At 33.5% G+C, this 16,916-nt stretch overlaps 1 protein-coding gene across 3 annotated transcripts in view; it reads right to left on the reverse strand.

The window, feature by feature from the left end:
* Positions 1-2,739: 2,739 nt before the first annotated feature.
* The window catches only part of LOC136037943 (uncharacterized), a 70,740-nt gene continuing 56,563 nt past the window's right edge, over positions 2,740-16,916 (reverse strand). For 2 of the 3 annotated variants that reach the window (XM_065720817.1, XM_065720818.1), the window contains exons 9-12: positions 16,006-16,144; positions 13,476-14,291; positions 5,975-6,124; positions 2,740-4,303 (exon numbers count right to left, since the gene is read on the reverse strand). In XM_065720817.1, coding sequence (XP_065576889.1) covers positions 4,125-4,303; positions 5,975-6,124; positions 13,476-14,291; positions 16,006-16,144 — 1,284 coding nt within the window. In that variant the 3' untranslated portion in view covers positions 2,740-4,124. The remainder of the gene's footprint in view (positions 4,304-5,974; positions 6,125-13,475; positions 14,292-16,005; positions 16,145-16,916) is intronic. The other variant, XM_065720816.1, reaches the window with a different exon arrangement.

Consider the following 16,916-nt stretch of genomic DNA (forward strand, 5'->3'; position numbering starts at 1 on the left):
CAATTAGATTAAATTTACATCATAATAAAAAACACTTGTCAGTTTTATAATATTCTGCAAATCACTACAGGCACATTTGTCATAATTCTTCACTAAGATAATCTTATAAATCATTGCTGGTACATTTTGTCTTATTATTCATCATTGGGTTTGTTATGTCTCTTTCTTTCACACCTACGCCATAATTTTTCATGTCTCCGCCATTTTCATTATTTGAGTTGGACAATTATTGTTCATCCAAATTAACACAAGTTTTTAGTTCTTCACCTCATAATACTTTTACTGTTTAAATTCGTCACAAGTTCTCCAAAGTTAGTAACGTCTTTTAAACACTTGTTAAATTGTCTTAAGAGTCGTTTGATTCAGATAGTTGTCAAAACCTTACTTGGTATGTCGATTCATAAGTTATAACATTTGAGCTTACGTCGTGCTTTTCCAACCTTCATAACTGTTCGTGATGTTACCAACGTTAGGTTTGTATATAGTTTGAGTTGCAGGCAATCTGTTTATGTTCATTGTTCTTGCTGGATACAAAATACTTTGGAAGATACTTACTTTCCACTTTCTATTATTTACTTTTGGAGATGCATTATTCCTTAGTCTTAATTATTGGCCATGCATCGCATTAGTCGTAGTGTTGAGCCAAACATCAGTTTTTTTTATAGCCTTGCTGGTTACAGGGCAAGAGGCACAGTTGAGCAATTATCAACAAAAGAATAAAGGTATGTGTTTTTTGTACACATAATAATGTGAAACTAAGTCAAAAACTTGTGTTGTAAAATTAATTAATTTGGGGCTATATAGCCTTCAATGTTATAATAGGTACACTATCGATAAATTAGGAAAAATAAAATTTTAAAGGATAATCGGTTTTTAGCGATTTTGGTTGAAATTTAGTTTTGATGTCTAGTAAAGAGTCATCTTGAGTTCTATTAAAGCTACACTATTTGTTAATAAACAAAAAAAACTTAAAGCAAACGGTTAAATATTAACAATGTCAGATGAGACAAAAAATTAAAATATGGGATAGGGCAGTAGTAGGTACCACTAGTACCATACTACTTACTAACTTTGTTTTTGGTAAAAAGTAAGCAGTATTTTAAGAAATAATTGGTTTTGTCAATAAATATTTCATAGTATATATTAATTATAGAATTTAAAAATATATATAAGTAAATTTTTATAGAAAATATAAGTTGTTTTTTTGGTAAAAAAAATAAATTAGTTGGAAATTTGGTATACATAACAAATTATAAAAATAATTTGTAGATAAGTTATTATTGTAGAATACCTAAAAATTCTTATTTAATTACAAATACCTCATAAAGGTATTCTAGTTCTTGCTAATTTGTTTAAAAATTATCTTAGTTTAATTAAGTGGTAATTTATAGCAGGATATTTCTTTGAGTGGAGAATTTTTTTTGTCGAGTGATAAAGGAAAGGTGAAAACATTTAGTTATATGATTTCTCAACAAGTTCTCCTTTTGTTAACTTAAAACTTCTTATGGGTTGGATCTATTGGACAAGTGAGGTTTAATTTAGCTAAAAAAAGTACTGTTTAAATACATGGGTTTACCTGACACTTAAGATGAATAATTCGTAAATAATTTCTTGATTTCGGAGACAAATAAACAGATAATTTATGTCCTCCTCTGGTTTAGAAGTACTGCACGTAATTGTAATTTTTTTATAAGCATTGAACTTTGTTATTCAAGCATATGCGGTATGTTCCGGTATTTTATTTATTTTCATTTTATCCCCTTTTTTTCTTGGGGGGAATCACCCGGTCGGTGAAGTTATTTATTTAGTCTATTTTTAAATATTAAATTGTAGCCGGTAAGTTGCCTTGGTTAGGGGAGCCGCTTGGTCAGACAATTATGACAAGGTAGGTTCAACTAGTGATAACTGTCCAACCACAAGCTCCTCCAAATTTAGGATGGGTTGAATTCCTATATTAATTTCTATATAATTTAGGACGGGTTGATGGGTCCTATATTCTGTAATAATGGCCAAAGTTTTAGCTAAAAATTGACTAAACACTTAGCCGAACTTACCTAATTAAAGAATTATTAAGAAATTTGCTATCAAAATTATCCTTTTAGGATTAAATAGTTAGTAATCATCCACCTTTAGGAAAGAGTATCCGTGAGTTAATATATGGTTGAATTTGATTGTTGGGGGGGGGGAGTTTTCTATTTGATTGGTGAGTTTGCAACTTAAGACGGCTAAGACAATGGAAAATGTTAAGCTTGTTAAGAAACCTGTGCTAGTTGTGAAATCTTCTTGTTTAACATGGCCGAATATAAATTGTAATTTATTGCTATACTAACTTAGTTTAACTTTTAAACATAAGCCGTGCTTCCTACAATTAAGTTGTGCTTCTCGTTTTCATCTTACATGCAAATTTAATGATACAATTATTATCTTCCAACGTTTTTCTTCACTGTTGCAAGATCAGTTACGAAAAGGAACAAATTTCTAAGCTTGAATTTTGTAGGGGGAATTATAGGGCTGTATGTCACACGAGAGCTTTGATCATATTCGATCCTCCATAATATGCAACGTTTAAATAAAAGGGATAGAATTCCTAACAGGGTCTTCCCGCGAGAAACCAGAGCCCAACTCGAGCTAACTCGAGTTAGCTCGAGTTGGGCTCGAGCTAACTCGATTTCCAGCTGATTTCTAATATTCCAGCTGAACACCTCAGAATACAACAAAATATCTAACAAAACAAAAGAATTCAACAAAACAAAATTCAATTAAAAAGATATACTAAAAGTGAAAACAAAAATCAGTTGCTTGTTAGCACTAGAATCAAATTTCTATTACTAAACTAAAACATACACACATAGAAACGTTACACTTTCATCGCCAAAATAAAAATACATGCATCACACTTTTACAAATGACTAAAAAGGTGAGAACTGCTCTAGTAAAAGCCACAGCCAACACCACAAAATCTCAAGATTTCTATGATTTTTGTATATTTTGCCTGTTTTTTTTTTAGGTTTTCGAAAAATTAGTTTTTACTTAAGATTTCTATACTCAAAAGACATAGAAAATAAATCTTAAAGGGCTTCAAATTAGATATCTTTCATAAAGTAGCTTTCTAAAAGCTAAAAACAGTTTGGAAGGTTTTGAGGATAAACAAAACGTAGCTTGAGGGTGTTCGCGCTTTTAGCGGTTCTGTCTTAAACCTAACGGTAACCCCATGAATTAATTCAAGTTCTTTTTTGATAAGTATTAAAATTCTCTACAGGCTTTAAATAATTTTTATGAATACATAATAGTTTGAAGCTTAATGTTTTACTTAAATGAATAGTAAAAGTTCAGTAGTAGATTTTTTTGGCTTTAACATGATACAACGAAATTTAAGGTGTTATACAAATATTCATATATCATAAGAGTTATAAAGTCATATTTTTTTTAAATGGTCATATGACTATTTATTTGCCTTTGGTTAAGAGTACACGAATATATAATATTATAAAAGGCACACGAAAAGTTGTAGAAACATTAGTCTCCAAGCACTATATCGACTTAGATCAAATTCCTTTTAACAATCTAGCAAAATACACAACAGGCCGGGACAGATTAGATAAAGTAGTAAAATACTCCCAAAAATTTGAACCATGAAGGATTTAGAACAGTCTCTATTAAGAAACTGAAATTATCTGTGACTTTTGCAGTCTTTTTAATTTTAAAGAATATCAAATTAGAACAAATTTGTTGGTTCGATGACTAAGTTGCCGTATGGAATTTTTTTATGAGTCTTAAGAGAGGGCATTGGTATCTGTGGCATTGGGTATTATGGGAATTTCACCAATTTCCACCAAGCTACACTTTTGCAATTTACAATTGGGCATGGTAGACAAAAAAACTATCGCTTCCTTGGTGACTAAAAAATCAAAGTAAGAAATTCCGTATTCCGTTATACACGATTTAAGACTAAAGTAAAAAAACAACTTCTTATTGATATCGCGTTGGAGAGGGGGCTGCGTTTCAGCGATATACAACAAGATTTCTTTGAACATTCGGAAAATAAAAGTTTTCGTACGTTTATGGAAAAAAAGAAAAAAATTAAAATGACTCAGAATCTTCTTTTTCAAAATGGACCTGTCAAATCAGAGCCTTAAAAACTCTGCATTGGTACACAGCCAGTTATGATAAAATTTTAGCATAAGATCCGTAGGATGTACATCCCGCCATTCACCAAGGCAAAAAATTCGATACGAATCCATGCCGTATTTTCCTATTCCATGTAATTCTTCTGGTAGTTTCCATAATTCTGACATATATTCTCCTAAAAAAAAACAACTAGTTTCATCGATGCCACTTTTAATAGGGTAAAGAAATAAGACACACACACTCCAAAAAAAGGCATAAAACTTGCCGGGGGATGAAAACCAATGAAAGAACAGAAAAATATTAATATAAATGCAAAAATATACAAAGCTAGACTACTGGAGAGAGAGAGATAAGAGAAAGAAAGAGAGGGAGAGGGAAAGAGAGAGATAGGGAGAATGGTCTGTAGATAACAGCAAAATTAATTCTAACACTTTTCTTTGGATTTTCTTTTTCAGCCTCTATGATATCACCAATCCCCAATCCCTTCGCTATCGATTCTTTTTCGTGACTTGTTGATTAAATAATTGTGTGCGACAGATCCTCTTTGATAATGGGCTAATTTTGGATATTGCCTCCTATAAAGATCGTCTAAATCCAATGCCCAAATAACTCGTCATCCGAGTCGTTTTGAAAAGCGACTATGAGATGCTGGACGCATTATTCACTTCTAATAGCAAGTTCTGAATACTTTCTAAATCTCTTGAGTTTGTAATATAAACTTCAATCGAATTACCACCTGGATATGATCCTTTTCAGCTAATATATATGTATGTAGTATATAGCCAATTTTGGATAATGTCTCCCATAAAGCTTGTTCGTACGCAATGTACCCCTGTATGTTTTCACCCATGATAAATTTCGATTCCCAATACGCAAAACTGTAAACCTCCAGTTAAGAATTTCAGATCATGGCAATAAGATTTGTTATCCCAGAATTTGCATTATCTGATATTTTAGCCCTATTCGGGCCAAACTTATTATTTCGCAGCAGAAAATGGCAGAAAAATCACTTTTCTGTAGAACTGGAACTAAGGTTGACTGAAAATATGTTTTCATTTCCGTTAAAATGAGCCCTCTCCCGATGTTCTATAACTACTGGTTCGATAAAATCATCCGAGGAAAAAAAAAGAGACATCAGTGTTATTCATGCAGCAATGTCATCTTCTTTGTAGTTCAAGGTGGAGGACTGTAGCCCTCCAATTAAAAGTTTTCAACAAAGACAATTTCAATGGTATGTTGTTGTTTTTTTATATTTCAAATGAGCGTCATTTTTGAGGGGTTCCAGACTCTTTTCCGAAAAACTGCTTCTGGTAATCACAAAATATATTTCTGGTGAACCTGACTGAAAATAAAAATTTAGAAAATGGTGGTCTATGGGGACTGGGGAGTACCTGTTACTAGACAATTTATTTAAAAATGCGTTTTTTTCAATTTCGATAAGTATGGGCTGTGGTTTGATCTTTACTAGGCTGCAGCTACTGCTGCAACTATCATATAAGGCTTGACAAGACAATAATGTATCACTATAGTCAACTATAGGGTAGGAAAACTAAAAGCTAAGTCCAGACCAGAATGCACGAGGGACTTACGAAGAAATTCCTGGAAAAATTGAAGAGTATTGGCAAATAAACGCATTATTTTTAGGTTTTAACCCTTACCAACCATACAAACCCCAGCGTCGTTACTTTACACAAATAGAACTCGAATGAAACAAAATTGACATTTTCACATTTCACTAAGAGTAATTCTTTCCTAGAAAATTGTAAAAAGATACATTAAGACACAAAACTAAACACCGAACGACTAAGGTTGGCTCGCTCAACATACACCCTAATTGCATACATACTTGAAAATCGAATAATGGTCCTCGCTCTTCTATTAGCAAGCCCCATCGGCTGAAGAAGAAGGGACAGCTCAGAAACATATGCATCGCTTGCACTTTGAGGAGAAGACCACTTTTCAAAAAACTGCCACAAAACTGGAGTTGCAACTGAGCCTAAGGACAAAGGAAATTACTAAGGATAGAAAATAATGGCTCAAACTTTGGCGATCAGAATTAAACTTTTATACTAAATTTGGATGTATAATAAAAAACTTAGAAAAATCATAGTACAAAAAATATGTATGCTCCAAAAAATAAATACAATTTCTTAAATTTCTGCTTAAATACAATGAAAGAGTATAAGGGATTTATCGTAAACCAACCAATGATTGTCGATATTCATCATGTCCCTGTCGGATTCAGGATAAAAGAGGGATAATTACTTTATGTACCAACATGGAGCTCTGAAATTACCTTCTTTGAATCACACAAAGGATGAATCGATATTCTAAAAGAAACTATTTGGAAACGGCTACATTGAAAAAGACTGGCCTAACAGAAAGAAAAAAAAAATATTTCAATGGACCAATAATTTAGATAAAAAGACAATTATATGTCTTTACCGCTGGCCCCAACTCTGTCGCAGTAATCAAACAAGCACTAATACCAGGCAACAGTGTATCAAGCGGACTGGGCTTATATAGAGAGGACTTTTGCAAGCCTTAATCAAGACTGCAAAGAAATAGCTCTCAAGAGTGTCTTATATATGTTACTCCATGTTGTTACATCCGGATGTTGTTACATCCGATAAGGATGACAGAGCCATTGGGTCATGGGTTAGAAATAGTTTTGCATACAAATCGCCGGAAAGGCTGCTTGCCCATAATTTTAATTGGAAATACGCTGGAAATGAAAAAGTTTTTTGAAAATAATTTGCTTTTAGGACCTTTCTAGTTTTTCTCTAAATCTCTGAGCGTACGTAAATTTAAGAGGCAGATGATTTTAACAGGCTCCCGCTTCTCTAGCAGCGTTTCCTTGACGATGAAACACATGATTTACTGAAATGTTGGTATCTGCCGGATCCCAATTTCTCAGACATTGCCATTGTTGAGGAGAATGGGGCTCAGGATTGGTTCTTTGATATTGTTGGGAATATACTAGTGGAGCATCACGATTCAGTAAAAAATCTGTTTTTCCGTGTGTAAAAAGACCGTCACTTTTGACTTCTTGAGTCCATATAATCGTTTACTGATGGAGAAGATTGCATTTAACACAGTCACAAAAAAAAAAAAAAAATACAGACCCATTACCACAAAAAAAGATTGCTGTAAACCACGTCCTTTTAAAATGGATGGCAGCAAATGGTTTGAAAATCACAAAAAATACACAAAACACTCCGTTTTGATCAGGCATAGAATAAGACGTTTATAGACACTTGTTAAAAACGCTCAGAAACCAAATCCAAAGTCGAAAGGAATCACTTAGATTAAACTTGAACTTTGTTTTTGGCAAAATGTGCGGATCTGTTCCAGTGGCGTCAATTTACTGAAATTAGAGTGAGGGCAAGAATGAATTTTTCGGACTCTAGAGGGAAAATTTCGTCTTGCTTCAATTTTTATTCGATGAAAATAAAAAAGGCAATATTCAATGAAAACTCGAAATAAGGTATTTTTTTTTCTAGAGAGGATGGAGTCTTAGGAGAGGCCCAAATCCCCTCGACTACATTAACAACACTGAACTATTCGACATCACAGTCGACAAGAAGTTTTAACATATTCAGAGGAATGTGTACGAATTAATGTATATCACAATTTTACGCCTTTTACTATTATAAAATGGTACTTTTGCACCGAGGAAAGGTAAGTTATTTTAAACAAAATAGAGCTGCAGGCAATTCAATGCTCGAAATATCCAGAGTTCATGTTGGAATTCAAAACTGATAATTTGGTTGCTATTGAAAGTCAAAACTGATAATTTTACTGAATAGTTGGATAAAATTGACGTCATTAACTCCTATATGGACTATACCAAAAAGGATGAAGGGTCCTACCAAGAGCCAATGAAACGCCAAGCTCCAAATCAGCTCACACACTTCAAGTCGGAAACTGGGAGCAACATGGTTCCCAGAAGTGTGTTTGTGAGCCCCAAAGTCTAGTTTATATAAATACACGTGAATAAACACACAACATAAATAATAATAAAATTCTTGGACAAAATTATCGGCGATCTCTTTCCTAAAATACAAAAAATTCAACCGTTCACATCTAAAAAAGCGCCATGACGGCGATTTCAGACAAGGCGTACGTTTGTAGGGATTGCATAAAACTACACCCTCTAGGGCATTATCTAACATGTTTTAAATTTAGAAAAAGTCTCATTGTGAACAAATCAGACTGAATCTTCTCCTCTTGAGCGACAAACCCTTGGAGGGTGGGTGGGTGATATCTTGATAAAAAAAATAATGTGTGTCTAGGACAGAGGCATATCATGTATTGAAATCAAAGGGTAATAAGGGTTTTGATTTTGGGTGTAAATAATAATACTTTTTTCCACTTAAATAACTTATCTATGTCTATAGGATAGTCATATCATGCGTTGGAATTCAAAGTGTATTTTGGCTGTAAATTAATATGGGTATTACAAAAATTAATTTTTTCATTGTTTTATTTGAACTATCAAGTTAAAAGTGTTATATATTTTTGTAATTTTGTCATCTTATGGAAAGTTATTTACAGAGTAAACAAATGCTTTTTCTCTTAGTTATCGTTTAGCTTTAGATGTTAAAATATGTACGAGTTCAAAATCCCATTCTGATCCGTTCTGTGGTGCATTATGAACTTCAATGGATTAAAACCAATGGTCTCTATCAGATTGAAAAGTTACTATAAAAACGAACACACAAGGGGAGGAAAAAATTCTTAGTTCGCTGGCTAGGATTCAACTCTGATTTTTGGATTCTTGGATATTTACTGAAAACTTGCAAAATATCCTAGCCTAATAGTTTCTGTGTAACGTGTCTATTCAATGTCTGTGACCTAGTTTACAGTGATTTGAACAAGACAAGTGACTTTTGGACCAAACAAACTCTCAACCCCTATTAAATTTGACGATAATTATGAAGCTGCACCGGTTGACTGTATTCTTAACAGTACACAAGACGTCCTGAAAAAAAAAAAAAAAATCAAAGCCAAACCACTTGTTTGGCGCAAGGGAAGTGATCAATAGTTGAGAATGATAACGCATGATTCATAATGATATGAATGACGTTAAACAATCAGTAGAAAAGTGGCAATTCGGAAAGAAGGGTGCTTTTGCATTTAATTATTCACTTACAAGAGCATGTATTCCTAAATCAATATAGGATATAAGAGCTATCCTTTTGTTTGGTTTTCTTGAATACAGTTTTTTCTTTAGATTAAATACAGAGACACATTCATTGTAAACAACTAGAACTGGCAGATTATCTGGATTTACAGCAAACTCATCCTGTAGCGAAAATGCAGGGTAACACTTCTGGCAGTAGTGTAAGTTCATCGTTCTCTTAATGAAATCTTTGTTACTTGTTTCATTCAAATTATGAAAGTCATAAGTCTCAATTTGTTCAACTGAAGCAGTCACTTATCAGAGAGTCATTTATCAGAGAATCATCAGAGTCATCTATCTATCAGAGAGTCATTTATAAGAGAATCACCAGAGTCATCTATCAGAGTCATTTATCAGAGAGGTAGTGTCATTCTCTGTAAATGCCAAATAAAAATCTGTTGGTTTGTAATCGTAATATCCGCTGTCCTCACAAAAATGACGTAGAAATCATATTCTCTTGGCGTTTGTACAGTTGAAACGCAAACCATGCTCCTCTTCCTAAAACAACAGAAAACCCCAACAAACCAGTCTCTTATTGGCTAACTAAAACTTTGTGTACGCATTTCCATAATAAAAGCTAGATAAGTGTTTGGCTGCTATCTACACTTATCATAGTGACAACAGGAACATAGAAAACCCCTGACATGAATTGCACACTCCCTCAAAACATAGTAATTTTTAACTTAAATTGCATGTCCTCTATGTAGCTAAAGCGAGTTGCGTAATCGACACTTGCTATAGAATCTTTTGGGAATCGTGGAATTTCCCCAAGACCAGCTTCCCAATGTATACAAACACTGGAAACATGTGGAGTACTATCACTTCTAACTTACAAATTTGCCATTAATTAAAAATACCCAAAAATAGCTTTTATGTCAAACATTCGATATCTGCTCAAAAAAAAAAAAAAAAAAAAAAAAAATCCTATTAGCTCCTTTATAAGAGAAAGGAGCAATCTAGTGACGACACAACACCCAGCTTCCCAATGTATATAAAAACGGGACACATGTGGAGAAATATCATTACTAACTTTCAAATTTCACATTAACAAACATACACCAGAAAAAACCTTTTATATCTATACCCGCTCAAAACAAATGTCTATTAGCTCTTTCACAAGAGAAAGGAGCAATCTAATGAGGTCAAAACAGCCTACAACTTTCCTCCCAAAATCAAAGAAGATAAATTAGTTTCACAATTTAAACACTTGTGTCAAATATACACAGAGACTTAAAACTACTTTTAAGAGACTTAAAAAACTACTTTGATGACATATTCTATTTTCTTCAATATTCTTGACGATTACATTCAAACTTTCTTGGATGATTTGTGTATTGTGTATGATTATGGGTATTGTATTCACTTTTGCTGCAGTTTATCAATTTTGAATTTACTAACAATATTACATATCTACTGAACATTTCTCCCAACTCAAATCTCAGAGTCAAATCTAGAGTAAAACTACTCATTTTTATATAACAACAGAACAGAATTGTGTCAACACCTGCTCAAGTAAAAAGTATCAAAACCAATTGCTCAACCTCATTGCTGGAAAAAGTACACCGTTTCAGAGGCTGACATGCGACACGGTAACGTCCGCAGCAGAACGACTCCTACAGCGTTCGCAGTCAATAAATTATACGTCCCTACTAGCATACAAGGATTCCTCCTAGGAACATCCCTGAGAGTAAACAAAATTGACACCTTTTGAGTTGTGCCCAAATTATGCTTTTCTCATATTTATCCCCTTCCCCCAACGAAACAAAAATTTAAAATCCCCTGTGAGTTTTTGCTGTACGTAGTCTACCCGTGTTCATGGCAAAAGTTTTATGGCATTTGAAATCTCCCTCTTACTCTTTACGTCTTGAATTACACCGTTCTTATAATTGAGTTAAGTTGAAAACTATTCTATATTTGCAAAACAAGCGTATTTAGACTGAATTGTAGTATTTTCTGCTATCATATAAAATTTATATTTTTTTTTGTCATGCATACAAAAGCAAAATTTTCCATGCCCCCACCACAAATGTAATGTTTTTCCCTGTCTCTTCCACGTTTTAATCCTTCCTACTCTTTTTACTCCTTCAATCTCCTTTTTACTTTATTACTTCTTGAAATATGTCATCCTTGTAATTTATTTATTTTGAAAACTAGTAAATGTATGCATAGCAAGGCTGCTTAGACTGAAAGAATAATTATCTCATTGTGACATAAAAATTACAAACTTCATTTATCGTGCATATAAGAGCAAATTTTCCCTGCCCAAACAATACATCTGTTGTTTTTTCCTCTCGAGCGTCCTAAAATTTTGATGGAACATTGTTTGGACAAATTTTGTCTACCCAGCAAGTGACCCACATTCAAATTTCTAATGAACGTGCTTACTACATTTATAGAACTATGGACTCAAGAAACAATTTAATTAACTAGAAATATGCAGCTTTTCACATTTACCCCCTCCCCTCCAATATTGGTTTGAAGGACTCCCAAGAAAAGTCGTAGGCTAAAAATGCGCCAGGAGATACATCTTGATACCTTTCTCATAAGTATTACATCTGGGTAAATATATGCTAAAGAAACCTGAGAAAAATTTGTAGTCGTAGCCCCACAAATAAACCTTCTTTAGAGTTACGCCCCTTTTGTATGCTCTAATTACCTCCACAAGGCCAGATCTGCACGAATTTACTACAAAGTAAATTAATACATCCTAATAGGCGATAATTTGTAGAATCCGGCTTTGTTTTTCCATAACACTGACGAGTTCTGGCAACTAATACTACTCTAGTAATGTTAGAGTGACATATAAAAGGGTAGGACAATTTTGTAGCAGACATCATGCTAGGAAAATTCTTTACTTGCAAGCAGAGATTTAACATGAGGTGCTGAAATTTTATGGCATCGTTGCCATACTGAAAATTTATATACATTTTGTATTGTACGAAATTTTACTTTTATTTTGCATGCCTAATGGCACGGTTCAGCTGTTTCATATAACAGCCTTGAAAACCGTAAATTACTTCATAATTACGGTAAGAATACCATATATGTCTTGATAAATGATTTGAGAAACATTTTATAGTCACATTGAACGTAACCATAATTTCATTCTGACAAAGATATACCTGATTCCCAGAGTCAAACTAAATACAAGATCTTCATAAATCCATTAAATATTCAAAGTAAATCTTATCTTATATTTTCAGAATTTGCAGAGAAATTCCGCAAAGCCCATCAAGTTATGACAACTCCTAGTTTGCCAAGATCAATCAAAGCAATCAGACTTTGACAAGGTCATGAAAAACAATCTAATGACTAAGGAGTTAATAGAGGCCTAAGCAGAACATGATTTAGAAAAAAAAGAAGCGAGAATCACCTTACAAGTTTTGGAACGCGACCTTTCAGTCTCTTTTTAGTTCTTTACTGCATCTCAAAAATCAATTAATTTTCCTAAAAAAGTTTTAACTGCTAAAAACCACGTCTATTGAGCAGAAGACTGCATGAAGAAATAATAAAGTCATACTGGTAGTTTAGACCAAAATGCACAAATCGTTTAGTGATAAATGTATTTGAAATTTTTCTAGCCATTTACCTAAACTAACCTACTTAGCCACACTCATCGCTCCTTGTAGGCACAATTTTTCAAAGCAGACAAAAAGCTATAGAGACATCTATTTATCTGCAATAGAGACATCTATTGCAAATTACAATTCCATTCTACCGTTCAGATGTCAAATCGATTAACTCGACTTGAGACTTTTTTCTTTATTCCAGGGTCAAAGCCTTTTATTGACTCTTAGATTGGTAATTTCATTAGGATATTCCCTGAAAACAAGGATTATTACCCACATTGATCAAAAAGTTTATATACGAAATGATAGAAACTGTATAAGAAACCGTTTTTTACATTTCGATTCGACAGTTTATAATAAAGTGTAGTAAATTTACAAGTAAGGACACCAGTGAAGGACATGAAATCTGAATTGTTTCATCACATTTGAAAAACTATAATCAAGATTACCTTTGTATCTTCTCAATCAGTTTTTTCAAGTTTGTTTTCGAAGGAGTAAATTGATTTTGCATATGAGTCAATCATTATTCTTGAAACAAAATACTTTTTTATAGCATTTCTCACGTATACCTTTTTAAGCCATATAAATCTTACTTGGGGTCCTGTTCAAAAATATAGATGCTACCAGCAACTTCCACGGATCACGGAATAAAATCTCTTGCACGAGTTTGTACGGTGACTGCGGAGGGATCCAACAAGAATATTTCACCTTTGAATTAGAACAGCCAAAATAAGAAATATATTCTGAAGAAGCCAGCGGTGGCACTTTTTTAGACCTTGATTTTCTTTGGCTCAAGAGATCACACTTTGATTTTTTCTCCTTTAATAGTCCACTGTTTTCCTTTGTTTCGTCTTTCTTCCTTTTCAAGCTTTTTGATGATGCTTTCAAGTCTTTTTTTTCATTCTGCCTTTTCTTCCTACATTTTTGCCGTTTCGCTTTTTTCACTTTGCTGTTAGGTTCTTCTGCAGCACTTTCCTCATTGTTGAAAAAATAGTCTAAGATAACCGGACTATAGTAATCACATGTCTCTTCAGTCTTGATGGCAACAGGGATACCCGATATGTCACTTTTCACTTGAACAGATTTTTCACTCTTAAATTTCGCAGTGAGTGAAGCAGTGAAGTCATATTTTACGTCTTCATCGTAATCCTTCATGTCACTTTTTGATGGAATTGACATTTCACTCTTTGATTCTGCAGCAGATTCAGGGAAGTCGTATTTTATGTCGAAACTATCCTCTAGTCCACATATTGATAGACTAGGAGTTTCACTGTAGAATCCTGCAATGAGTTGTGTAAAGTCATATTTTGTGTCAGAACAATGACCGATTTTATTAACGGATGTGTTACTGGATAGGGTTGAAGAATAAGCAGATTCCAAATTCAACGGAAGAAAACTTGTTTTATTATCTGCAAAATATTAACAAAAATTACAACATAAATGAAGACTAAAAGAAGGAACAATGAAAGCGGTAGAGAGAGATGAAAGGAGAGAGAGAGAGAGAGAGAGAGAGAGAGAGAGAGAGAGAGAGAGAGAGAGAGAGAGAGAGAGAGAGAGAGAGAGAGAGAGAGAGAGAGAGAGAGAGAGAGAGAGAGAGAGAGAGAGAGAGAGAGAGAGAGAGAGAGATAGAGAGAGAGAGAGAGAGAGAGAGGAGAGAGAGAGAGAGAGAGAGACAGAGGGTCTAAAACAGAATTTTCCAAAAAAAAAACAGAAATATATAGGAAGATTAGAATTCTCCATTTTTTAAAGCTAATATAATGCTTTTTTTTGACAAAAAGAACCTTATCTGAAACTGCTAATCTCCCACTCCCTCGAACAAGTTCTGCAACCACTCCTGAGGTACACCGAAAACACATAAAATCCAAAACAAAACTCAGCTTATTTTATCGACACTTTAGTAACTGTACATTTCAATTCCGTGGCAAACTAGCACTTTGTAAAGAGTATAAACAAATAAGAAAACGCCTGTCAATGAAATTAAACGTTGTAATAACAACGTGTATCGTCTTAGCCTAGGAAAATTTCTACGGTTAGCTTCATAGGAATCATGTTCCAAGAAGAAATATGTCACATATGCCTCAGGATAGATCAGTAAACATCTGGATACATCTGTCGCTGCGTCAGTAAAACTATGTCAAAATGAAATGTGTACATGTTCAAAATTTCCATGCGGTTGCAGTTTTTGATAATGTGGAACAACTGGCACCCATTCAGAAATATTTGAGAGAGTGGAACGAGAAAAAAACGACATATGTGTTGGATAAAATATGCGAATGGATCTGGACTACAGAGCATTCTAATCAAAATTTAGATATTCAGCTGTGAAAGTTCCAGATGACGAAAGCGGAGATCAGCCAGTCAATCTGGCTAGAGCCACAAATTTTATTTCTTCTTCCAGTCAAAGAGTTTGTTGGTCTTCAGACCAGTTTCTGTAGGAATAACCTTTATTTGTTTATAGGAACACTTTAAACTGTTTTGAATGTTGACAACGATAGATGAATTGAGGTGCAATTTCTTAAATCTTTCCTGTTTTTTTTTTTGGCTATAAGTACTCAAAATTTCTAATTTCTGTAGATATACATTACAAAAAAAGAAAGTTTATGATTTTTATAACTTAAGACTTATTATTTTTACTTATTCATTGATTATTAAGACGTTACTTTCATTTTTGTTGTTCTCATTTTTCACCAGGAAACTAAGATAAATAATACACTTGGTATATATTAAATATTTTATAGTTTATTAAAATGTTGCCTTTATATTTATTTTAGCATTTGCCAAGACGAAATTACATTAAATCCTATACTGTTTAGAAGTACGAATCAGGTTTCAGTCAAGGACTGGAACCTGAGCAGCACTCAATTAAATGGATTACTTGACAGTTTATCCTTCCTTTCTAGATCGTCTGTGTAAGATTATGTTCCCCACATTCAAGTTTGTATACAAAGTTGTAGATAAATTACATTACAGAAACTGAAATAAATTGCATAAAAGAAAAGAAATACAAATACAATGCAATAAAATACTGGTAAAAAGAAGAAAAAAGACAATAGAATGATAGATAGGTGTAAGTAATGTAAAACAATCTACATAAAATTATTTGAGGATTCAGACAAAACTTACAGTCAACATAAGGCTTTTCGTCAGGTACATAGTCAAGAGAAGTGAGAATGTCAACATCCAAATTGTCTCCAGAAAGAAAATTTAAATTTTCCAAACCCACAAAGTTGCTTCTTCCAGTCTGGTCAACATCAGTTATGTCCTAAAAGAAAAAATGCTATAATTACAAAGTAAAAAAAAAAAAAAAAAACAAGGCATCTAAAAATAAAAAAATAAAAATAAAAGCATAGTCGAATCAAACTCCAAAAAACACAAAATCGTCTTCAAAATAGCAAAAAAAAAATTCTAGTCGGAAACAGCGGGACATGAGAGAAAAAGTTGACGGTTGTGAGTATGAGAGGTTTTAAGGGTAGGCCTTATCGAAGAATAGGAATTTTGCTAAGAAAAATTGATGGTATATCCGAAAGGCTAAAAATTGAAAGATCTACCAGGGTAGATGCTATAGCGAATGAGTTTCCAAAAATTAGCGGAAGTGGATTTCTAGGCTGATTGGATAGTCACTCCCTATTTTAAAAAACTCAAAAGGCTAAAGCTTATTCACACCAACTTTCAACTCAAATGCTTTGCGTATGTATCTCAATATAAAAGAAATAACTCTTTTTTTTAAAGTGATTTTAAAGAAGTTTTCTCCCGTTCAACTTTCCCCAAGGACATCCGATCGAAATTTTGAGATACGCATTCTGTGGAAAATAGTCCAAATGTCAAACACCTATATCTCTGGGGTTGACATAGCCCCCCCCCCGATACCCCGGGGGAACGTCTGTAAGTTATGCAAGTTGCCTGTTGTTTTTTTTGCAAGTTGCATGAAGTTTTTTGGTACTTGTTAATTAACCGAAACACACTCAAGAATTACGCTTAGGTTAAATCCGAGAATTCCGGTTTCATAGTCACAAAGACAAGTGACAGAATAGATG

Source organism: Artemia franciscana, chromosome 17 (genome assembly GCF_032884065.1).
Source record: "Artemia franciscana chromosome 17, ASM3288406v1, whole genome shotgun sequence".
Lineage (NCBI taxonomy): Eukaryota > Metazoa > Arthropoda > Branchiopoda > Anostraca > Artemiidae > Artemia > Artemia franciscana.